General features: G+C 44.5%; 10 protein-coding genes across 10 annotated transcripts; 5 read left to right on the top strand and 5 right to left on the bottom strand.

Annotated features, from left to right (window-relative positions):
• Positions 1-237: 237 nt before the first annotated feature.
• I203_108521 (uncharacterized protein) lies at positions 238-3,717 on the bottom strand (the record flags this gene model as incomplete). Its single annotated transcript, XM_019148691.1, has 11 exons — positions 238-474; positions 557-646; positions 708-849; positions 919-1,016; positions 1,082-1,170; positions 1,237-1,303; positions 1,368-1,480; positions 1,595-1,748; positions 1,825-1,970; positions 2,080-2,191; positions 2,266-3,717. 11 exons carry the CDS (start codon positions 3,715-3,717, stop codon positions 238-240), a joined length of 2,700 nt encoding a protein of 899 aa, XP_019002274.1.
• A 1,583-nt stretch (positions 3,718-5,300) lies between these two features.
• I203_108520 (GDP-mannose 4,6-dehydratase) lies at positions 5,301-7,771 on the top strand (the record flags this gene model as incomplete). The annotated part of the gene is made up of 10 exons (XM_019148690.1): positions 5,301-6,006; positions 6,095-6,115; positions 6,181-6,373; positions 6,452-6,521; positions 6,611-6,668; positions 6,733-6,910; positions 7,032-7,177; positions 7,252-7,291; positions 7,373-7,402; positions 7,465-7,771. 10 exons carry the CDS (start codon positions 5,301-5,303, stop codon positions 7,769-7,771), a joined length of 1,749 nt encoding a protein of 582 aa, XP_019002273.1.
• A 731-nt stretch (positions 7,772-8,502) lies between these two features.
• Positions 8,503-9,571, bottom strand: I203_108519 (iron sulfur cluster assembly protein 2, mitochondrial; the record flags this gene model as incomplete). Its single annotated transcript, XM_019148689.1, has 5 exons — positions 8,503-8,550; positions 8,617-8,705; positions 8,783-8,976; positions 9,062-9,129; positions 9,377-9,571. The coding sequence occupies 5 exons, from the start codon at positions 9,569-9,571 to the stop codon at positions 8,503-8,505; spliced, it is 594 nt and encodes a 197-aa protein (XP_019002272.1).
• Positions 9,572-10,974: 1,403 nt separating this feature from the next.
• I203_108518 (uncharacterized protein) lies at positions 10,975-11,504 on the top strand (the record flags this gene model as incomplete). The annotated part of the gene is made up of 3 exons (XM_065518414.1): positions 10,975-11,280; positions 11,350-11,427; positions 11,499-11,504. The coding sequence occupies 3 exons, from the start codon at positions 10,975-10,977 to the stop codon at positions 11,502-11,504; spliced, it is 390 nt and encodes a 129-aa protein (XP_065372779.1).
• A 105-nt stretch (positions 11,505-11,609) lies between these two features.
• I203_108517 (uncharacterized protein) lies at positions 11,610-12,862 on the top strand (the record flags this gene model as incomplete). The annotated part of the gene is made up of 5 exons (XM_019148688.2): positions 11,610-11,796; positions 11,877-12,151; positions 12,257-12,399; positions 12,475-12,728; positions 12,792-12,862. The coding sequence occupies 5 exons, from the start codon at positions 11,610-11,612 to the stop codon at positions 12,860-12,862; spliced, it is 930 nt and encodes a 309-aa protein (XP_019002271.2).
• A 777-nt stretch (positions 12,863-13,639) lies between these two features.
• I203_108516 (uncharacterized protein) lies at positions 13,640-17,291 on the bottom strand (the record flags this gene model as incomplete). The annotated part of the gene is made up of 7 exons (XM_019148687.2): positions 13,640-14,105; positions 14,222-14,523; positions 14,587-14,807; positions 14,892-15,241; positions 15,317-15,796; positions 15,867-16,042; positions 16,155-17,291. The coding sequence occupies 7 exons, from the start codon at positions 17,289-17,291 to the stop codon at positions 13,640-13,642; spliced, it is 3,132 nt and encodes a 1,043-aa protein (XP_019002270.2).
• A 496-nt stretch (positions 17,292-17,787) lies between these two features.
• On the bottom strand, positions 17,788-18,657 carry I203_108515 (uncharacterized protein; the record flags this gene model as incomplete). Its single annotated transcript, XM_019148686.1, has 2 exons — positions 17,788-18,392; positions 18,528-18,657. The coding sequence occupies 2 exons, from the start codon at positions 18,655-18,657 to the stop codon at positions 17,788-17,790; spliced, it is 735 nt and encodes a 244-aa protein (XP_019002269.1).
• A 622-nt stretch (positions 18,658-19,279) lies between these two features.
• Positions 19,280-20,149, top strand: I203_108514 (translation initiation factor SUI1; the record flags this gene model as incomplete). Its single annotated transcript, XM_019148685.1, has 3 exons — positions 19,280-19,442; positions 19,674-19,748; positions 19,860-20,149. 3 exons carry the CDS (start codon positions 19,280-19,282, stop codon positions 20,147-20,149), a joined length of 528 nt encoding a protein of 175 aa, XP_019002268.1.
• Positions 20,150-20,765: 616 nt separating this feature from the next.
• I203_108513 (uncharacterized protein) lies at positions 20,766-22,359 on the bottom strand (the record flags this gene model as incomplete). The annotated part of the gene is made up of 8 exons (XM_019148684.1): positions 20,766-20,792; positions 20,864-21,023; positions 21,096-21,377; positions 21,455-21,547; positions 21,668-21,974; positions 22,070-22,136; positions 22,203-22,271; positions 22,339-22,359. The coding sequence occupies 8 exons, from the start codon at positions 22,357-22,359 to the stop codon at positions 20,766-20,768; spliced, it is 1,026 nt and encodes a 341-aa protein (XP_019002267.1).
• Positions 22,360-23,191: 832 nt separating this feature from the next.
• I203_108512 (uncharacterized protein) lies at positions 23,192-24,211 on the top strand (the record flags this gene model as incomplete). The annotated part of the gene is made up of 2 exons (XM_019148683.1): positions 23,192-23,324; positions 23,448-24,211. The coding sequence occupies 2 exons, from the start codon at positions 23,192-23,194 to the stop codon at positions 24,209-24,211; spliced, it is 897 nt and encodes a 298-aa protein (XP_019002266.1).
• Positions 24,212-24,403: the final 192 nt, after the last annotated feature.

Here is a 24,403-nt window from a genome sequence, read left to right as displayed (position 1 = left end):
ATGTACTGTATCTAGATATATAAACAACTACGAAAAAGATTCAGAGTACAATATAAACAACATTTGGATCAATTTGTATACGAAGTCAACTATTTGGCCTATCTCCATTCAAGAAAGATAAAACGACAATTCCTCACTGTCCATAAAACAACTGACGAACATCATCAATACCACCGAAAGAGAGGAAGCACAGAAAAGAAACCAAGGTATCACAACGAAAGGAACACAAGAATCTCATTACCACTCCCCAACATGTCTCGTAACACTACTGAACTCTTCAAATGGGTTCTTTTCTTTATCCCTCGAGTTTCCACCCGCACCACCGCCATTCGTGTTGTTACCTCCTCCACCTCCACCGCCACTGATGCTTGACGAGGGCGTCTCGGCGTTGATAGTGATTTCCTTAGGAGTCAACATACCCGGTGTGGAATTACCTAACACGGATGGATTACCGGCTTTGGCATGAATGACGTCCTGAAAAAGCGGAACCAGGTCAGAGTGCATATCAACAGGAGAAGAAGTGTAGGAGGAGTATGATCAGGTAGAAGCCACTCACCCCGTCATCCCTATCAAAGTCCACACTCTTGCTTTCCCTCAACGTCCTAAAGTTTATAGCATCAATACCATTTGATTCGGCGGGAATGATCTGTACATGCATTGAGTCAGCTTATGATGACATCCCGTAAACAGCGTTTGAGCAAGCTCACAGGAGGAGTCATATTCCTTAACAAACCCCAATTGACCGACCCAAACCATTTATGCGATTTCACTTCACTCGCACCTGAGCTTGACCCTAACCTTTTGTTTTCATCTTTTATGAGTAATTTTCGAATGAACGATTTACAGAAGCTAAGGCGTCCATGCCCGTGATCAGCACAGCGAAGTAAACGATTACTACAAGTTGAGAGTCACGCTCACCTTGTGACAGCTGGATTCTCGGGATACCAAACATCATTTTTCATCACATTTGCGAATGTCGCATTTCTATCAGGGCCTTTGAAAGGTGTAGTAGCGAACTACGGTGCCAAGTATGTCAGCTCAAGTCACTAGCGCAATTGCAGTGAAGGCTTAGCAGACTCACGATCATCTCATAAACCAAAATACCTAATGTCCACCAATCTACAGCCGAAGAGTGTGAATGACCCTTGATCACTTCCGGGGCGATGTATTCTGAAATTCAATATGGAATGGTCAGCTATGTCTAATGGACGAGTAGACGCGATAAAGCTAATGTACCTTCTGTTCCTACAAATGAGTTAGTCCTAAAGTCGGCGATACACGATCTAGTATCCACCAATATCATCTGCAATGTTGACACGTCAGCTGCGACTCTCGTTCTCCTGAAGATCGTGAACGTTGTAGCTCACGCCGTTAGGACCACCGTGCTTGATACCCGCAGGTGCACCACCAGCTTCTCCCGACTGCTTGGACAAGTCGAAATCTGATAACATGATATGACCGGATTGATGCAGCAGTATGTCTAATAAAGACAGACGGAATCAGCTTTTTACCATAAAATCCTAAGAGTATCCCTCGTATCCATGTATTGGTGCAGTTGACTTGAGGATAAACGGTTGTGGACGACCCCACTCACTCTCAGGTTTCAGATCCCTATAGATATACCCATTCAGATGCAGATACTCCAAAGCAGCCGTCACTTCAGCAGCATAGAACTTGGCATGTTCTTCGGACAGACATTTCCCAGGTCTAGTCTGGAGCGCACGGAAGAACTCCCCTCCCATACAATACTAAATAAAATAATCTCAGGTAAGCTTCAAACCCTCCTGCTTGTATTGCAGAACGGGAAAGAGACGGATAGCTTACATCAAGAACGAAGAAAAGGTAATCTTGAGATTGAAAAGAGTGGAATAGCGTGACGATGAATGGATGATTCGCCGTAGCTAATATTTCCTGTTCTGCTAATGCCCTTTTAATCTTATTTCGCTTGATCATTTCTTTTTTCGATAATACTATCAAAGTAGAACAAAAGAAGGAAATGATACCGGATCAGCTCAGCTCGCTCGTCACTAACAACCATTTAGTAACTATGAGAGTAGCTGAGAGGTTGTATTCACTCACCTTTCATAGCGAATAATTTATCGGTCTTCTTCTCTCTTACCAAATACACTTTTCCTACATCTCCTTTACCTAACAATTTGATCTTCTGAAACGAAGAGGGAGTAACTTCCACCTGAACACGTATATCAAAAGTTTATCATTCAGCGTGGATTGTTTTGAGATGAGGTTGTGGAAGCGAATACTTACCGATCTGGTTTTGATGGAATTGCTACTATACGTCCTTCTGAACACCTGCTTATGATGAGCTTCACCCGGACTACCTGGACTACCACCAGCTCCCAATTGAGCTTGCGATTCCCTTATGTTCTTGGATTGAGCAGCGGACGTCGTATGAGCTCTGGCCGATCTCGTTCCAGTCGCTGATAATCCTCCTTGATGTACTGAAGGTGTCAGGCTGATCCCATTTGTCGCGTTCGCGATTGTGGTTGGAGTCGTGAAAGGACTTGCTGCTGTATACTGTTCGCTAGGCGGTGAGGATGTTAAATCTATCTCACCATTTCCCACAACCACAACAGGCGATATCGGTTGTTGCTGTTGTTGCTGTTGTTTTGTATTGTTACTGGTAGGTAGAGGTGGGACATCGGGGGCGTTTTGAAATAGATTATTAGGTGAGAAAAGTGCTTTCGTATTAGGTGCCGAAACCACTCTCCTTAGGAAACGTGCCGTTGCTGATCCAGATTTACTAGGTGTCAATCCACTAGAATCGGACGGAGTGGTAAATCCACTTGAAGTATCGCGTTTCGACGTATTGTTCTTATTGGGTGTCTTAGGGGATGTGGAAGTTGAAGGTGATCTACCGTTATTCGAGGACGATATACTAGATGATCCAACTGATTTCTTATGCCCATACATTTGAGTAGCTGTCCCATTCTCTTTACCTAATCCTTTATATTTATCTGATTTTGATAATTTGCCCTTCGCGTTTGGACTGTCAGTATCTATTGGGTGTGGATGTGGGGCAGAGAAAAAACGCGATTTGAACCCACCCAGTCCTACTCCGTGACTAGGGGGTTTCACTGGGGAGGCAGAATTGGGATTACCGAAGGGTGTGGTGATAGCATGATTGCGAGAACCGGATGATCTAGAAGAGTTGTCCGCTGTGAATCCAGAATCGTTCGTTACCGATGAGAAAGGTCGACTCTGTTCTTCTGATGTAGGTGTATTCACGTTTGAATCTACCAAATTTACGTGGAAGCTATCATTTGATACTGCACCGCTATGGTCGATATCCTGCGAAGGAATTTTACTGACAATCGAATTTACTTCTTCGATGAGATTACCAGAATGAGTAGGTGGATATGGATCGGTATGAGAACGTATCTGAGGTACGCGGGGTGGGAAGGAAGAAGCTGTGTTGCTAGGGAGAGGTAAAGGCTCGCCCAAATGAATTGTCTCCGCTTCTACAGATAAAGCAGTTCTATTTTCCTTTCCTTTGCCTATGCTCGCGCCTGTACGTCCAATCTTGAAGACGCTCTTCCATTTTGAAGACCCACTGGCACTGCTGGGTCCAGCTGCTGGTGATGGCATGGGTGAAGCGGGAGTATATCGATGTTCGGAAGCGGTAGTTGAGGTGGATGCGGTGAGTGGTGAAGGGGTGTAAGGTGTTTGTGGAGGTGGTGGAGATGCGATTGAAGACATTTTGACTGTGTAAAAAGTTGATATCTTTCGTTTGGTTGGTGATGACAAATGGTATTGAGTGGCTTTAGCGTATTTTTTGAGTTTAGGGTAGGCGAGTTGTCCCCGAGTGGATATTGAGCTACAACAAGGATGATAGATGAATCATTCCGCCTAGTAGGACCAAAGTTGTACAACACCGAGAGGAAGTGATTTGGATGAGTCTGTCGTCTATTGTCTGTCGTGAGATGTGATTACGCGAATTACAGATTTCTCTTTGTCTGAATTTACGATGTTTTCGATCGTCGACTTTGCGGGAATTATCATTCAACGGATGGTGAATGAGTTGTATTGTTCTTCTGTACTAATCGATATCAGAAAGGATTCGTTGCCGGTCGTAGTGTACTTGTAGTCGATTATTGTGTGATTTGTAAAGGAAGGGAGGAACAGGGTAGACTAAGCTGCCAGGTGAGTTTTGCGGTAGCTTTGATTGAATTGGATATGGAGACGGAGGTGATTTGTTTCGTGATGTCGTTGTGCGGTTGTGCAGCTCGAGTCGTGGAGGGTTGAAGCCGCCGTGCGTCAGGATGAAGATTGGGCTGAACGTATTATCGTATTATCCGTTGATGGATATGTATGTTACTTTGTCTTGCTGTGGATTGGCCGTGAGTGCTGCTGATGATGAAGACGTACAGCAGTGTCGTGTTCAATGCCAATGCCAATGCCGATGGTGTCCTTCCCAGGTGGAGTTGAGATGCATATATCTGCACATGTTGCTTGATCATTCAGTTCATTCAGTTCATTCAGTTCATTCAGATATCCCAGGTGGTGGTGGTGCTTCCTGGTGGATGTGGAGGGCAGCTAGCTCAGTTGGAATGGTCGAGGCCCGCGTTCAATGAGTGAGGCTGTTTAGGCGTCCCAGCACGCGACCAGCCAGCTAGGCATGCTCGCTTCCTTTCCACACGTGGCGCAGTTTATTTCCCATCCCCATTTTGGTTTTTCGGTTCAAGCCGATTTTCCCAGTCAGGGCCATCTGATTTTTTGGTTGGGAAGTCACCCTCCCCGCTTCACGGGAACTACGAGGGAATGTGCTAATCTGTTTTAGAGCTTCGTCAATCCCGCATTCCGCATTCCACCATATCGCTGCTTACAGAACACATCAGCCACTGAACTGATATCTGCGTACGAGTACACCAGAAACCCCACGAAACCCCCGGACTCGTGTACAGCCATTGACGTACTTCTCCTATTCATAAAATGTATAAATTCCAGGTTTCATACATCGACACCCCTTCCCGAGACGACCTTACATACGTCTAACATGCTACGTTGTCGTACCCTTATGCTAATATGGTATTCGCAGCTAGAGCGATGAGAGATGACAATTTCCTACTCGCATATATATGTTTGTGCAATTGAATGCTGTTGATCCTCTTCCCCCGATTGTTTACAAAGACAGAGTACGACATACTAACATCGATTTCAAATCGCTTCTCGATTCTACTCACAGGACTGGTTCGGGCCAACTCGACGTCCTGTGTAGCTCCTTAAGTAACCTAAAGATTCATTTTTTGGTATAATAGCAGTACGATCGTAGCTCAAACGACATGTCGATAATACCAACTGCCTCCAACATTGCTTTACCACCCTGGCCTCCTGTATATTCAGAACAACAGGAAGAAGGAGAAGGATACAATTCGGAATCCGGTTCGAGTTCGAGCGGTTCATCTTCCAACCAATTGTTTACCCCTGGAATGTCAAACGCTTCGTCCTCTTCAGCCAGCTCGTCACCTATCTATCCTATGAAACGCCCATTACCCCGCTCGCAGGGAGTCCAAAGTTGTGGATTGGGGTTAGGAGTGGATATCGATAGATTAAGTATCAATACGGATTTCTCAATAGAAAAGGAATCAATAGATGAAGATGAAGTTCTCTATCACCATCAATCTCAGCGAGTTGACAGGGTAAAACCTAATCAGGCAAATGGAAATATCAGTTCGGCTCGAACGATAACGGAGAATCCACAATTACCATGTCCCATAAGTGATTTTCAAACGGATAATCTCCTATCTGCCCCTCAACCGAATCACATTCGAAATCAGAATAATCCACATATATTGAGATATCACGATGAATCCGTTGCCCCACTCTCCCAGCATCACCATCAATTTCAGAGATGTTCAACGCCGATATATAATGATCCGCCATCGCATTTATTTGAGTTTGGGCACGGGATGGGTTTAGGTAATGGGTATGATCAGAGTAGTTGGAGTAGGAGAAAGATCGCTTTTGTGACTGGAATAACGGGTCAGGGTGAGTAAAGGTCTTTTCCTTTTATTTGCAAAAAATATCATGAGATGAATGGCTGATTTGTTGTCGTGATTTGTGGTTGTCGGGATAGATGGATCATATTTGACAGAATGTAAGTACAGTAATCAACACTTCTTATCTTCCATGGTATGCTGATAATTTCGAATGAGGATTTAGTACTCCTCTCCAAAGGATATATAGTCCACGGTCTAATCAGAAGGTCTTCCTCATTCAATACCTCACGATTACAACATCTATGGAGAGATCAACATTCATTGAACATCAAAGGCAGTACGGCCAATAAGCTGTTTCTGCATTATGGCGATTTGACTGATTCAGCAAATCTCGTTAGTCTAATTGCCAAAACTCAGTAAGTACAGCATATCTCAGATAAATGGACTATCCTCTGGCATATGTTGATATAGAATTGATTTGTAATTCTCGATAGACCATCGGAAGTGTATAATCTTGCTGCTCAGAGTCACGTTAAGGTATCTTTCGAAATGGCTGAATATACTGTAAGTCTTTAGTCTCTCTTCCCCTTCACTAAGTAGAGCAGATTGTACTGCAGGGGCTTTTGCTGATGAATATATTGGTTGATTCTTAGGGAGACGTAGATGCATTAGGTACCTTAAGATTACTAGAAGCCATACGAACATGTGGACGTGAGTTCTGCGTAGTTTTCCGTACATCCTTTCCGGATATTCACGCTGAATTCTTGTTTTATAGTCGAAAAACTCACTAAGTTCTACCAAGCTTCCACCTCCGAACTGTATGGCAAAGTGAAATCTACCCCTCAGAATGAGGACACGCCATTTCACCCGAGGTCGCCTTATGGAGTGGCTAAATTGTATGCTTATTGGATGACGGTGAATTATAGAGAGGCATATGGGATGTTCGCTTCCAAGTGAGTTTGGTTTTCCTTAAATCTTGTAGATCCAACAAAGTTAGAAATTCGATTACTTGGAAAATGTATCATCTTGTCACTATCGTACTTCTTTCTCACTAATCCAAATATTCATTTTCAGCGGAATTCTCTTCAACCATGAATCACCCCGTCGAGGTCGTACTTTCGTTTCCCGCAAGATCACACGAGCAGTTGCGGAGATATATCTAGGTAAACAGGACTGTATGTGGATGGGTAATTTGGATGCTAAGCGGGACTGGGGACATGGTGAATAATTCAAAACTCCAAAACTCAAAATTGAATCGGTATTTGAAGCTGATTACGTGCATTTTCACTTACAGCTAAAGACTATGCAGAAGGAATGTGGAGGATGTTACAACAGTGAGTGATCAAGGATCAAATATTCCAATCATTACCCCTGCTCCTTTGAGTATAAGCTTATAATGTTCGTGTTGTATGCAGTGGTAAACCAGATGATTTTGTGTTAGCCACGTAAGTCATCCCTTTCCCATTCGCACAAGACAATGCACACTGTTGCTAATTTATGCGAACAGCGGTCAAACCCATACAGTCCGACATTTAATATCCTTATCATTCTCAATTCTCAACATCCCACTCAAATGGGTTGGCGAAGGCATTGACGAACATGCCATACGCACCGATACGACCCCTCCAAGGGTTGTTGTGCGGATCGATCCAAGGTACTTCCGTCCTGCGGAAGTAGACTTGCTGTTAGGTGATGCCTCGAAGGCAGAGAACGAATTGGGTTGGAAGAGATATTGGAATTTTGAAATGTTGGTTAGGGATATGGTGGAAAGTGATGTTAGGTCTGCGAAAGGTCTAGTAGAGGATCATAATTAGTCGATCAGTCGATCAGTCGACTAGTCCATTCGAATCGGACTGAAGAATATCAAGCTCCGTATCATATGATTGGACCCCATAATCCAATTTAGTACGATCTAACCGTACTTGGAGTTATATAGTGTCTGGTGGGTTTCGTGCTTGTGTTGCTGGTGCTTGCTGGTGAAAAGGTCGTTTTTAGATGATTTGGCATAGGTTTCGTGACGCTTGTACCATTCATACATTGGACGTTATTTCTTCCTCATGTCATATTGCTTCTTTACTCATGGGATTCTCTATAAAATTGTGTAGCTTTATATCGTAGTGTAGACTATTTAGTCATGTATTCCGGACATTTTCAGTGCTGCCATCCGTTTTCGAGCTTTTGAGCATCTGACGATTCATCTCACTCAGTGTTTTCAACTTCGACACGAGAAGACTTGCGAAGCAGACTGGTACAAGTTTTCAATAATATTCATCATCGCATAATGAATAGATAAATAATAATTACAATCTGATCTGATATCAGATATCTACATCGAACAAAAATAGGTAGTTCAGAGCTCTGCTTTTTTCATTTTTCATGATTTGTTTTATGTTTTCTATCGTTGGTCGAATGAGAATAAAGAACAGAACCCATAAATGTAAATGAAATAAAAGCTACACCGACGACTTCCACCACGACTAAAACGCTACATCGACAACGAGCTCTCGATTCTTATCCCACTAGCGCATTCCAATCCTCCATCACTTTATGCCGTTGCGACGGAAGGTGAGGTTCCCATCGAAGGAGGTGGGGTCTACGCGATCGAGGAGAAATGTCAGTCCTTACCACTAGAGGGATCGTGACTATTTGTGAAACTCACGTTGGCGGTGGAGAGCTTCTTAGCTCGCTTGGTTTGATAATCCTTGATAGCTGATTTGATAGCATCTTCAGCGAGAAGAGAGCAATGGACTATCGTATGGACAAATGGTCAGCGTCAGATAGAACTAGAGGTGAGGACACCCTGGCGGAAATGATCGGTGACTCACGTTTGACAGGAGGTAATGATAATTCCTTTGCGATCTCAGTATTCTTGACCGCACCAGCTTGTTCCAAAGTCATACCCTTGACTCTCTCAGTCATGTATGATGAAGAAGCAATAGCGGATCCACAGCCGAATGTCTTGAATTTGACTTCAGAAATTACACCATCTTCACCTACTCGGATTTGAAGTTTCATGACACTGAACGAAGAAAGAAAAGAAACAATCAGCATCAGGTCTGACATGATGCCAATCAGTTTGTTGGGTATTGAGATGAAGTACTCACTCTCCACAGGCTGGTGCACCAACGAGTCCTGTTCCAACATCTTGATCACCTTTTGGAAGGTTACCCACCTATAAGTATGTGCAAGATCGATCGATCAGCATTTATTCAAACTTCCCCATCTACTCCGAAAGGACTCCATCGTTCTGTTCTGGTGGGGCTGTCCTTCGACTGTCTAGTCCACCTCACATAACCACTTCGAGGATCACCGATCCGACAAACAATCCAATGAGAAGCATGTTCCGTATATCCTCTATAACTGTCCTCCGCCCGCTCCACCTTATCGAAAGATCCAGTACTTGATGATCGACCACTCACATTTCTTGGGTTCTCGTAATGATCAATTACTTTCTCATGGTACATCCTCCTTTGACCTCTTTGAACGTTCATTTGCAATTGAGCTTGCGCATTAGCCAAGATCGGCCTGGAGGCGAAACCCAGTCGAGTAGCCGGCCTGGCTGAAGAAGAAGCTACGGCAGTAGCGGTGGATCGGAGAATGGCGTTTCGCATCATTTTTGATATGTGTCTTGCTTCTACTATGTTGATTTATTGGTGTTGTATACAATATTTGGGTGATGATAGTATAAGATGATGATGAATGAGAATGTGATGAGTGGTGCATCTACGATGTATGAGTAACTTTTTTAATATAAACCAGGGATGATGAGTGCGATGAGATAGACGTAATCTCACTGGCATGACCCAACAAGTGGCGATAGTGGTCGGATTTATCGGCGATTTAGGCGCTGTGGCATGCGGTTTTATCAGATTAGCCAATAACTCAGTCGGCCGATCCCGATACTTACACACAGCTCAACTTCTCATCCGCCGACGCCGAGTCACGAACACTCTCTCTCCCATGAGCGATTTCGGTCATCGAGGGAATAAAGTGAGTAGTAACTTGCATAATGAATTATTGCAACATGTAGCTCGACATCATATGAATTATCGCAATAGACTGCGAGATAACTATATAAACTCAACGCCATGAACCACATTATATCTGTGGGCCTTCTGTGAAACATGGAAAATATCCTTCACAACGAGACTCACGAGACTCAACACGACGACGCCGTATCTACCAGACACAAATCGAAGATCGACCAATGGGTATGACTGTTTACAGGAGCGTTTCAAGATTCATGTATGCTTCCAGAAGTTATCAAGATGGCCAAGCATGAGTAACAAGATCAAGACCAGCGGCAAACCAATAGGTCAAACATGACAACCCAAACGTTTCTCAAACATGAATGTTGAAAACATTCGTAACGATGATACCATGGCTGAAGGTTCTGATCCCGTCCGAATAAGGTTACTTTGAAAGATAGAGATGATAGTGAGCTAAACAGAGTACAAGATCTGTTTATAAAGACAGAAGCTTCTTCGCGTATGTATGGATCCTGACGATCCGAGCTTCAGCTTCAGCTTAAAACCCTGACGACGGTCTCTTAGCGTTACTCATCCATCTCTTAACAACCGTTGTCCAAGCTACTTTAGAAGCGATCTAATTTTGACGAGAGCTCTTCGATATGTAACATATATAACTTGCCACCAGGCGCTGCGGATATCGTTATTTCTTCTTCCACCCAATTCTTTCTTTCTTCACTTCTTTCCTCCTTTTTGGTCTAGTTTTTCTCAAGACAGAACAGTGTTCGTCTGACCCGCTCACCGTTCAGATAATCAATAACGTACAAACGTACAAGTTATTCTATTCCATTTCGGCTCCGTTCTTTTGATAAGATTTGGATATTGACCAAGTACCGTATTTTATACGTTGATCCCCATTGATTGTGGAATACGTGTGAACGGTTTTTCCTATTATTTGTCTTTATTCGATTTAAAACTGATTTGATATCGGTTTCAATCTACCCATTCGACTTTTGAATACCTTTGACTGTTGCCGGTTGATCATCAAAATGATTGGTCAACAGCTTATCACCTTCCTGCCTCTGCTCGTCACTTTGGCATCTGCGACTCCTCATAAAAGGACGGACGATTGGTCTTATTCTTCATCGCCTGAATCCGCTTCCGACTCAGGCTCGTGGGATTCAAGCAACTCTTACAATTCCGGGTATTCCTACAACTCCGGAGAATCTGGTAACTCATACGATTCGGGATATTCTTACAATTCTGGTGAATCTGGTAATTCATATGATTCGACTTGGCAAGGTGAAAGTAGTGGTAGTGGACATGCTACTACTATCAAACATGAGACTACCATCGTAAGTTATAGATTGCTCATCCTCCATCGACATGAGACACATGTGCTCATGTATTCCTCGGTCCTTTAGATGACCCATCTGGCTTATGAGACGCCTAAATACGGCTCGGGATCAATGTGGGGTGGTGATCTTCAAGGCTGTTTGAACGTAAGTTATCGTTCCAACCTCATGTCTAGTGAAGGATGATAGCTAAAGCTTGGTTGGATGTGTATCTGTAGATGTGACAAGCTCAGTTCGGCGGAGGTTCATCCTATGCTCAAGCCACTACCACCTCTGCGCCAGCATCCGAGTCAACAGCGGCTACCGCGACACACACCGGAGGGGGCAGTATGACCCACACTATTGTTGTAGCACCGACTAAAGGTGTATTGCGATTCGTCCCCTTCGCCATCGAAGGTAACGAGGGTGATACTGTCGAATTCGTTTGGGGCGCTGGTCCTCACTCAGCTACATTGAGTGATGGCCAGAACGTACGTAACAAGTCTACTACCACCACTGCTTTCGATTCTGGTAAACGTACGTACCCTCATACCTTCTCGCAAAATGCAAAGGTGACATACGGTAGACTGACGTGTCGGCTACATAAATTTATCTAGTCAACGCCACTGCGACTTTCCAAACTACCATCGTCGGTTCGTCGCCCCAATTCCACTATTGTACAGTTGGCACTCACTGTACTTCTGGGATGTTCGGAATCATCAATCCACCTAACAACTCTACTCCACCTGCTGCTGCCGCCAATGCTTCTTCCTCCGCCTCCGTGGAAGCTAGCAAGACTACTTCGCAGAAGCCCAGTTCAACAGCCGGCAATGGTGAGGGCAAAGGGGGTTGTCAGAGTGTTGATTGCTGGGTATCATCTTATGAAGCTGCTGTACGTCTCTTTCCATCTACATTACAATACCTTCTTCTGCCAACTTCTTCATTTCTCGTCTGAACTTGGACTGATAGTATGGTGCATGTGTTTTGTGTCGCGTAGGGATCACAACCTAAAGCAACTGTCGCAGCTGTCAAATCAGCATGTCAAGGTACCGATGGAGCCTGGGCTTGGGGTGGTAAATGGGATATGTCCACCCTTGTTGCTGGAGGAATCACGAAAGATACTGTTGTTGAAAATGTCTTGTGAGTACTATCACATTTGATACGCTTGATGGTCTTGAGGAGTGTCAATGCTGAGTTGATTGTTATCGCTATCAGATATTCCCGATTGATGATCGCCATGAACCCCACTATGTTAGTCGCCGGCTCCCCGGTCGGTAACTTCACTGCCCCTCCACCATTGAACGAGTTCGTTGCTGCCGCTGCTCCTGCTGGCGAAGACTCCACTGCCACTGTGAGCGCGGGATCCGATGGAGCAGTAACAGCAGCAGCTACCGATGCTTCAGCCAGTGCAAGCGCTGCTCAAGCTTCTCAAGAGGCTGCCAATGCTGGCACCAGTACTAGTGGAGCTGGTACGTATATTCATCACCCCGTGGATATCATCAGATGCTGATGCACTTCACTGACTTCAACAGGTCATATCGGTATTTCCGTTGGCACCATCGCAATTGCAATCTCGGGAGCTGTTGTAGCACTATTAACCTAAGTGAGAGTGATCAGTAGAATGCTCAATATACCCTAGATACCAATGGACGCTTCTCGCTTGAACTGATGTGGCTGGACATGAATGAATCTCATATGTAGTAGACAGGCGAACGCAATCTTCCAAGTTCATGATAACCCATCCCCTTTGTATTGAAGAAGGATTGCCATGTCGTACCCGAAGTATCGCCTTGCCTTTTGTCTGCACATAATTCTAAGCCTGGACTTGCTCATCTCCTATTTCGCTACAGTGCTTCCTGCCAACTTGCGTATATGTCGGCAGATAGCGATGAGACGATGCAACTCCTGGCTAGATAAGCTGAATTCGTAGATCCTCCAACAAGAGACCGAAATTGGGATTAGGTTCGCAAAATCACTTTGCCAAGTCAGTATTTCACTTGATCCCCTCCATGGCCTCAATTGCTGGAACTCAGGAGGGCGAGAGGGAGAACAATGACAGTGATCACAACTTGTCTAGATTATCGTTAATTCATGTTCCGCCGATTTCCAGTTCTAATCGAGAAGAAGAGGTCAATCCAATATTGGACGATTGTCGCTCTGCTCCTTTTTAGGAGAATGCTCGTCAGGCTCGCTAAGATCAAGATGAGCCATATCAGGCTTATGTTTTTCTTTTGGACAACGAACTCGATCAAGAAGGGGAAAACGACATCGATGAGATGGTCTGCGATCTATGAATCAGATGTATTACCTAGACCTCACAGTAGATACACAGCATTGCATGCATCATGTCTGATATGTTCCACTGATCTTCTCCTATCCTCTACTCACCACCATCATTCTCATTCCCACCATCACCATCGCCAAACCGACCACTCCCACTCAGTCCGAAATCAAAATTACCTATACCGTTCATCCCAAACGCGAATTCCGCATTGAACCCTCCTGCCCCAAGATTCGGGGGGGTACTTGCAGTATCACCAAACATCGCAATGCTACTATTGCTAGTACCATTGGTATTGTAATTGATATTAATACTGCTGTTGGGATTATTGCTGTTATTCAGATTGGGGGTTGAACCGGTATTGTGAGTCGTAGGTTGTTGAGTATTGGGTAACAAGGCTGATCCGTCGCCTGGTAGACCTAATAGATAACCCAGATCTAATTGATTTTCAAATTGAAGGAATGATTCCATTTCGAATGCCGTTAGGTCATTTGAGGGGTCTTGGACATTGGAGGCAGATAGTGGATCCATAGGTCCACCGGTGGCGTGAGATGATTGTGGGCGACTGGACGGTATGGATTATCAGTATCATCTCAGGAAAAAAACTGTGTAGGAACATGCGATCGACAGGGATTTGGGAGATAGTTTATGTAGCTGTAGCAGAATCGCGGCCGGACATACCTCTCAACACCCTCTTCACTCCGCTCTTTCTCCAATCCACCGCCATATCCTCGAATAGGGGGAGCAGTAACGAACCCTATTCCCGTGATGTCCGCAGCTCTGGCAATATCCCTTATGGTCTTTGATAGATAGGTTGATAATCTAGTTTCACTCAATTCACCAACTTCTAACAATTCTATACTCATTTTCAAGTAATATGAGATCACTGATAGTTCAATATTCACCACTTGAAGTACGGCTGGTGAAGACTTCGCTATCCTAACCAGGAAGACTGCAGCTTGCGCCAAGGTTATTGTCAAATACTATGGATAGTACAAATCAGTCACTGTTCGTCGCGTATGAAACGTAAGTGAAGGATGACTCACATCAGTTGCAAAACTCAGCGCAAGATCCGTTTGACTACTCTCATGATGAGTTTGGATAGTCGACATAGCAGCGGTAAGAGCTCTCTTCAGACATTGAGCAACTACTTCATCTCCTTCAGGACCGGATTTGAGGGCAAAGGAATTTAGACATAATCGCATATGATCGGCTTGAAGTCTTGCTATACGTGCTGACGAGCCTAGATACAGAGTGTATGGGGAGCCTGCGAGGTGTGCATTGTTCGACGTGATCAGCAAATTCACTTAAGAGTTTATCGATCTGTTCCGCAAATAGATAGATAACTCACCGCTCCAAACCCATAATTTGCTCCAATCGTCCAATCGCTTATTCAAGTCTTTAAACATCGTCCTAACGTTCAATTCTTTATCATGGAACATGTCCGCTCTCTTTGGATCCGCCCACAAAGCCGATCTCGGATCAGCCAACATCTCTCCCCAGTTGATCAAATCTCTTCCTATCTGAGTGAGCTGCACTTGTCCAGCGATGTAGACGTCACCGTAAAGCGATATGGAAGGTGTCGAGCCAGGTCTGGGTATAGCTTGGTTTATCCGAAGTTGGAGAAAGCCCTGTTCGTCAACTGTTTCAAATTGCGTCGATTGCGGACGGCCGAATCCCAGGGAGAGGAAACCGTCGAAGCTATTTCAGCAACGCGTTAGCTCAACTCATGCTGTTTGTATATAATTAAGCGGAACAGAGGAAAATTTCACGCACCAAAACCAACACAACCAAGTTCTCCATTGAGGCATGAACTGTTCGAGTCTTTCCCATTCCAAAGTTCCAGGTCGAGTCAATCTAGCGATCTCTGCCGCTTGCCCCAACAGCTTATGTACACCTAACCTTCGAGCTATTCTAGCTGCGTGGCCCGTTACGACCCAAGCATCCGGGCCGCGCCCACCGGATTGCAATCCCCATGCTGATAGAAGCAACACAGCCTGCACATCCGATAAAGCATGTTGTTTCCTCAATAGGGTGTTGCTAAGGTGCGACTCAGCTAGATTGGCAAGTCGAGGTGGAACAGATTGATCGAGTTCCGGCATCGCCCCTGGCGATCTGGAAGTGAACTTGATGTAGAACCGAGCAGCCACCGCTATGATCGCCGAGATCAGGAAAGGCGACTGTCTGATGGTGTTGAATGCGTCGTCCAGAGCAACGTTGACGATCGGCAAGAACGGATGGCAATGGTCGATGAAGCTGTGAGCCAGTGATATAAGTAAGCTTGGCAGTCTAGCATGGGACGGATGAGCAGCAACTGTAGACTCACAATCCAAATAACGTCTCGGCCATTTGCAAGTCCACCAATTCAGTATTTACAGGATCATCTCTGTCGTTCATGAATCTTCTTTCGTATGTTCCAGGAGGTATTTCATCACGACTTGTAGATTGACTAGGTTGCGGGGAATTTCTTCTTGATTGCTCCCTGTTGTCCCATACAGCTGGCTGGAGTGGTGAAAAACGCGTTGTCAGATTGAAGGTTTGAAATCGCTATATAGTATTGACCCATTGTAGGGGATACCAGGTTGAGTAAATGATGATAATAAGCCACACTCACCTGGTACACCAGAGCTTTGAAGGGAGGCTCAGCGAAATCACCATCTGTAGCAGCTGCCAATCTCTCCTCTGCCTTTTGACCTTTACCCTTTCGCTTCTTCACCAGCGGTTCTTTCAAGAGATCCGCACTACTGACGCTAACGCTCCCGACTCCTGTTCCTACAGTATTGGCACTTGCCGGACTGGGTCCTGCACCATTTGATGATAATCCCGAGGGCGACTGATGATTTTGGTTATTACCAGATATGAAAGACGTCATGTTGGGAGAAGAAGTGAACCGTACGTGATTTTGGGATAGTCCGATCGGGTTTGAATGTAAATCATCGGGTGACATCGATGTGGTTGGAAGGTTATTATTATTGTTATTCGAGAAAGATGAAGTCGACATAGTTCTTCTGGGTGGATCTAAGGTTTTGACATGCGTGGGAGGAGGGATACTTTGAGTATATTGCGATCCGGAAGGATGATAAGGTGCTCCGGATTCAGTTTGTAATGTTTCCTGTCTTTTCTTTACTGGATCGAATGTGTGTAACAATTCATGATTCGGATAACCAGTTTTGCTTGAAGATCCATGTCCATTCGATCCTGCTAATCCAGCCAGCAAATTCGCAACGCTACTTTCCAATTGTTCTAATCTAGCATTCGCCTCTGATCCATTTCCTCCCTGGAGTAAATTCGTAGATGAAGATGAAGATGTATTACCAGCTATACCTGGTCTACCGAAATCACAAAGGTTTTTGGATTTCGTACATCTATCACAAGGCCATCCACCGATGCATTTCAATTTCTGCTTTCGACATCTCAGACATGCCTGGGCGGCTCTCCGCGGGGTATTATTCGAACTTTCATCGTCCTTTTTGTTAGATGATTTATTTTTAGTAGGTTGTCGGTCTGCATGACCTCCCTCGGGAGCGGATCTTTTCTTTGTCGGATGTGATTTTGCGTTTCCCGTAGTGGATAGTGACAAGTCATGTACATTCTGGCCGTGAGATGGGTGATAGGCTGCTGAAGAGGAAGAAGCCGATTCGGTCCGATGGATGGGTGGGAGTGTATAATCATACCTTGGACCTTCATGTTCGTCGACCTCGTGCGATAAGTCGGAATCCATCTGATTGGGGAGATAGTGACTGTGCTCCATAGCTGTCAGGTCGGATTGTTTGGTCAGATCGATGATATGGTATGAATGGTAGAGAGATGAGAAGAGATGTAAGAGTGAGTGATGTCTGATTGTTTTGACAGGTTCGGACCGAAAAACATCGGTTACACACACGTGGAATCAATCAATCAATCAATCATCAATCCGTACCGTATACATGAACATGGAATGTGGCACGGCGAGAATCAAGATTGACTATACAATGTCACACATGCAGCAAGAGATACTCAACATAGTGTCTGAAAGAGCTGCCGAAGAGGAGACTGCGTGACTTTAAGTAGAACGAGTACTGTGACTGTTGTGAGAGATACTACAGGAATCTCACAGTGCTATAGCGCAAGAGCGATCGACCGAAAGTGGAAAATGCAGACTCAGATGGTCAAATGCACAGGGTGATGGTATATACATACAACAATGATCTAATTCTACGTTTGTCTAACGAGTTTCTTCCCTTATCCTTTTTCTGTGCGTACAAGCGTTACTTGACATTGCCCTTTATCTTCTCCAATAACAGCCCCATTCTAGCATTCATATTTGGTTGACCTCTCTTACCACCCTTTCCTATTGTACCTCCTGCAGAGGGAGCATCTCTCGGTCGATGATATTTCGAGAAAGCCTCCTTCTTCATCTCCCTAAACGACTTCTTCTCAGCCGGTACATTCTGTGTGGTGGAAGGAGGTGGAGGAGGCGATAGGGATAAAGCGCGTATTTTCTCCGGTGATGAAGATTTGTTGGCCTGATGAGGTGGTTTATCGCGTAACGAATTATTCGATCTAGATCTGTTCAATTTGGATGATTTTTCGGGCCTTGATCCTGAGCTGTATCCGGATCCAGGTGCAGGTCCAGCTCTAGCTTCTAATCTCTTCTGCTCCTCGTCTACACCTCCCTCGTCTTCTTCGTTCCCACCTCTACCCTTCCCTTTCCATCTCCCATTGGATTTTGATTCTGATTCGGATGATCTCTCGTTTCTACGTCTCGAACCATCGCCTAATCTCCCCGAATCCATACCCTCCGCTTTAAGTATTTTGGCATATGATTTCTTCATTTTGGCTCGTTGGATCAGGTCGGCTTTTATCTTATGAGCTATATAATACGGGATGCTATGATCAGCAAGCCATTGTCATCCATCACACATTGAGAGGTCATTGTCATGATCAAGTTTACTACGATGCAAGAGCGGATCTTGGGAAGATCTCATCAAGTGATGTTCTCACTCACCTTTACCCATATAAGCATCTTTTGGTGCTCGTGAAGGTTTCACCTGAAAACCACCTGATCTGGCCTTTCCTTGTGGTTTTGGCTTGGGAGCCTTACCGGCTTCCTTCTGCTTTTTGGTTATTCGAGGCATGTTGCGTATAAAGGACTATGAATATTTTCGAGAAGGAGTGAAGGAGTGAAGATGTCCGTATTCCGCCTGGTCTTGTGATATCCGATGTTTCGAGTAGCAGTGAGGTTTGGTTGTCGATGGCTGAAGCAAATTCAGTCCGGTATAATATGGTATTCTGGATGTAACAGATACGAATCAAGTCAAGCTTGCTGTCATAAGCTCAGAGTAGCCTTTCGAAACAGATCAAAAATCAAAATCAACAAAATACGATAGTGAGTGGCAAATGCACCTGATCATCGCCACATTGAGCAATTCCCGAAATACCCGATTCCCACTCGCTCAGGCTCGTCCGAGTCGCCACCACACGATACATAGAGAACATCTTTTGTTTTCCACTTATTGACATCTATCAGTCAGACCAACCTCAGCTAACTCACCACTCATCCCTCCCCACTTTCGGACAAGCAAATCCCACTCGACAAAACCGAGTCAACTACATACCAATCTTCTTTTTAGATCTTATTTGAATGAGCACTACAGGTCAGTTCCTTCTGCTTTTTGAGTGAAATGTCGAATGAGTGATATGCTGATTATATAATTGGTTATTCCCATTTCCTCTTTCCTTCCCACCTGTAATCCGTACATGACCACGCATGTTAAATCATCTACAACGCGTTATCCATCACTTGAATCCGATACATCTCGTCGTTTCATTCGATACACAGCTTCAACCAAAGTGGACGCCACTACCAAGAAATCAAAGGCCCCAGTATCTTCTGGGGTCGAAAACTTAGGTCCTGCATTTGGTGAGTGTGGTTCTCTGATCAACAGCAGGAGAAAATATGAGCGAACCGGTTTATTCAATGGAAAAAGATCGTGGTAGTTGGGATAATTGCTGTTGGGTGGCGATTGAGATTGTGATGAATGTGACAGTAGGACAAAGGAAAGGGAAAGTGATGAATGTGACAGTAGGACAAAGGAAAGGGAAACCGCATGAAGTACAAGCACAGCTGACTAATCATCTTGCAATTCAACAGACCCCTTCGCCCCAGTTGATGATACTCCCTCTGTCGAGACGACCGTCGGAAGCAAGAACGACAAGATTCATATTCGTGAGTGATCAGTGATCAATGTTCAATGACCGATCCTTCTTCTTTCTTCTTATTCAGATGTACGCAAACAGTGTAAGGTGAAAGAAAGGCTGATTGTAATTTAATCATCAGGATTACAACAACGAAATGGACGAAAAACACTCACGACCGTCCAAGGTATTCCCAAGAAATTTGATCACTCCAAGATCCTCAAGGCTATGAAAAAGGAATTCGCCTGTAATGGAACGGTAGTCAAACCCGAAGAGACAGGAGAGGACGATTCGCCCGCTCCTGTTGGAGTCAAACCCAACTTGGGTGATGTTCTCCAATTACAAGGTGATCAACGTGTTGCTGTCAGGCAATTCTTGGTTGATGCTGGCATCGTCACTTCCAAAGAAGCTAAGGATTCGATCGTTGTGTGAGTATCGTCATTCATAAATCTGTTTTGTCCTTTGCCAAAAATCAGTCTTACTTGGAGAAAAGGTCATCTGCTAACTTGATTTCATCGCGTCATATAGCCACGGTTACTAAGCTTTTATTACAGGCGGAGCTTTCGGATCAATATCATCAGTACTCACTATCTTCTTTACAGAAATAGCCATTTTATGATAACATCTCACCCGCTCAGTCATCATTGCGAAATATAGAACAGAAAACTGTCAATTTCATATATTTCCTATTCTCATTCCATTGTATATCTCATATCTCCATGGTGCATGAATATCTGTCAGCGATTATCACCTAATTCTGTGTTCGAAGTTGGAGGCCTCTGTTGGCTTTTCTCAACATTGCTGACATGCGAAGATGCATCGATATTTCAATAATGATATTCCACGGTGGGATACATGACATGTGTAAGTGAACATAATCGTCTTCCACATAGGGTACTGAATACATCGTTACTACAATTTTATATTATCTTACTATACAACAACGATCTTTCATACAAAGCCATGCCGAACGAACACTCATCTTGAAATGCGCTCGAGACAAAATGACATCGATTGGGATTAGATGACTAGGTATGTGGGATATCCCTTAATCATCTTCTTCCAAAGCGTGCATCTATATATACATGTACGCTCGTCAGCTGACTGGGTGCTCGTGATTTGTCGACTTGCACAGTGCAGACTCACCTTGAATTCTAAAATCCCAGAATGACCTCCAATCTCAACATTCTCACTCAAAGGCATCATGATTTGAACGCACAAAAATCCGCTCTTCTCAATTTGTAAGCAGACCTTGAGAGATTGATGTAATGCTCGATGAAGAAGGGCGAAATGTGATGAATTATAGCTACATAACGTGTCAGCATCCTACGCTTCAACATCACGAGAGGCGGTCCCAAAGCTCAAATCGGTTACTTACCTGAATTTCACTTTTTCTGCACAGTCAAACTTATCCATCACCTCTTTATCATTTGGGTAATCCAATTCGGTCATTCCGAAATCCCCTTCGGCGAGAATGGTAAATTGACCTACTTCGGCTCGACGTTCGCGTCGACCAATGGATGAGACGGTTGCGTTGGGCTCTCTGGGCGGGATAGGTTCTTTAGGTGGATGAGCAAGTAAGGTTATTCGAGTGCAGGATGGTGGGAGGTCAAAGAGGGCGTCTCGTAGCCACTCGGATTTCATTATCACATACAGGGCCCTGTGGTCATACAACCGTCAGCCAAGGTATGGTGGATATATGTAGATAATCTGGAGCGAGATAGGACAACCACTTACATGTCATCTGGATCGAACTGAGCATTCATCAGTTCTTCAGGCTCCATTGTACGCAATTCGCAGGTGGTAGTAGGACCTCTGGAATCGTCCGATCTGAAATGTTCAAATCTATCAGCTACACTCCAGACTCTATATACCAAAATATACAGACCAGGGTGATCTGATCATATGGGAATCATGGTCCAGATGATCCCATTGCAATACGTCACTCACAGCAATACATTCAGATCATGTCCCTGCCCTGTCCATTCCATCCTCATACCTGTCTTTCTCTCCTTTCCTTTCCTCCCACTGACCTGATACTCTTCATTGTCCTCATCCACTCCTACTTCTCCTTCTCCCGCCCACCTTCTTTTCGATTTTACTGCGGACGTAGCCGTGTTGGAAGAGGTCGGTCCAGCATTACCGAATATGTTCAGACATTGTAATAGGGAGTCGAGGTTGAATTCGAAAGTTGCTGGGATAGAGGGTTGATTATATGTGAAGGAGGTGAAGAGACTGGTCGGTATCCATGCAATTGCTATAAGAGTTGAAATCATATTTTAGCATATACAAGAGCAGAAGAGAAGGGGAAAATCAGTGTGGATGAGAAGGAAGAAGTGGAATTTTACATACCACATAAAGTCCGAACTTCCTCGACTGTGACTGCAAATCCAGCTTCACTGATCTCCATGACGGCGTTCTAACGATATCGAATCAGCGACTCAGCTTTACCTTTCTTAGGAATAAAGAGGAATCTGTAGCTCACATGCCTAAGACCTATTCCCCTCAGTAGCCTCGCAAACGGCCTGACATCGTTAGTCTCAGCGACTAGGACCTATAATAATTCGTCAGGAGGAACTCCCTCGACATGGTCTGATTGAGTAGGCAGGAACATTACCTACAGGTAGGTCCTGGTTGGCCATGATGACTGTTACTGTGGATGTTCCTCTATCACATGAAACGCAGGAAGGAGAGAGATTGTAGGCTCAAAAAAGAAGGAACATTACTTGCGAGATTATCTTTTCGGTTGACTGGACTGAAGGAATGAAAAGGACGCGTTCATTCGTTCGTTTCCGACGGAACCTGCGTTGGGTTGGCAAAATCAACATGACATCCTGCTCCTGACATGTAGTGACTTCCCATTCGGGCCGTCTTGTGCTCCTTCAATGAGCGTCAGCATGTAACTGGGTGAAAATTTATGGAAGCCCCGATACCCGTTCTTTCAAACAGCGATCGATCAAAGGATATAACCACCAGTCCATCAGACGATTTGACATGACTTTCCGAAAAGCGCAAAAAGCGCAAAGCCATCTCAGAAGACTGGGAACGCTTCAATTGGCAAAGAATTCACCCAATGGAAAAACGATCATGGTAGTAGGTGTCTATTATCAAGATCCTTTTTTCTTCATTTCTTATGTTCTTCTTAAGATTTCGGTTTGCGGCACAATGTTGACCTGTGACTCTCGTTGACCCTGTAGCTCTGTCAACCTTTGTCTTATGCTTGGCGAGGCCCTCACTCCTCCTTTTCTCGGCACCGAAGGAGGGACGGTTGTGTGCAGCTTCCATAATCTGGTCAGAAAGGAAGTTCTTCGTCTTGGCTGAGAACCTTTGATATCCTTAACTTCGTATTATGACATGTTCTTAGGGCTGGGATCGGCAAGTCCTATATACCCTAATATAACTAGGTTCTCATGCTGTAGTCTGTCAAGGGTGTATCGTATGAGGTATATGTACCGTTGCTTACATTTAGGTATAATGTCGCAAACAGAGGAGAAGTTCAATATCAAAGACTTTTCACAAAGTTATAAGCTTCCGAATGCAGCCATTTTTACGCTGTTGACAGAGTTTCAAACTCATGTCCAGTCGATGATGAGAGAATGGCGGAATAGTAAGCGATTTGCAGCCTGCCTTTGGCTGTCCAATGAGAATTACTGATGGATTTATCTTAGATATCAGTAACATATCTTATCTTTCGTCAATGATTGAAACCCACACCAGGTTGCGACCACAGATAAAGATACTCTTCGTCTCTCAGCCACTCTATCCACTGAAGCTTGGAAGAGTGTAGTCAACTCCGCCACTTTATGCGTCAGAGATAAGATATTCAGCGACGATCTCACCGAATTGAGAGTGAATGCAAAAACAATCGATGAGAGGTATACTGAGATGCTGAAGGATAACAACATGTATAACGATCAGACACAACAAGAAGTAGATGATCTTGTGTTGGGCAAAGTCAGTATACTTTCAGAAGTATGCCCTGATTTTGGTGAAAATTATCAGACTAACTTGGATAGATTTGAAGATGATTTTCAACAATGGGTGTCTCAGACTGTACGAGAGAACGGCCAAGAAGTGCAGGTAGATGCTAGTAGAGCCATAGTAGCTTTGGATGTCGAACCGACAAGGCAAGTAGTCCAGGGGATTTTCAATGCTTTTCAAGAGTTGGATGCTCAACGAGCCCAGAAACGAACTCAAGCTGTTTCCTCTGATGAGGCTGATTCTGTCGATCAGACAAAACTAGATGCAGAGACTCTTCGGCACGTTCTGGCTTTCGCATGGGATATGGATAAGGCATATGGTGGAACTCATCATTTAACAGTCGAACGCCCCGAGTTCGAGTTCGACGACATCGATCCTTGGGGTACTACTCCCTCTTATAACGATTGTGACGCTATTAGCAGTGACCAAGAGGGAGATGAGGTAGAAGCCATCTACGACGTCGTAACGATCCCAGTCTCAGAGCGATGGACGATGATCGTAGATGATTCTTGAGATCCTTGGACAGTCTGTAGGTACCTTTTGCCAAATGGAGGTGGCTCTCAGGAGACAATTTATGGTGAAAATGGTACTCTCATGCAGTTCTTGTGGTGTACTGTACTTCTTTTCAGGAAAATTCCCTGTTATGGTGAACATCCCATGATATTCTTTTCAGACGATATCTTCAGGCCAGTCAGAGCTGAATCT

This window comes from Kwoniella mangroviensis, chromosome 3, assembly GCF_000507465.2.
Source record: "Kwoniella mangroviensis CBS 8507 chromosome 3, whole genome shotgun sequence".
NCBI lineage: Eukaryota > Fungi > Basidiomycota > Tremellomycetes > Tremellales > Cryptococcaceae > Kwoniella > Kwoniella mangrovensis.
Note: the sequence above shows the minus strand (reverse complement) of the source record. Positions and strands in the feature narration are given on the sequence as shown.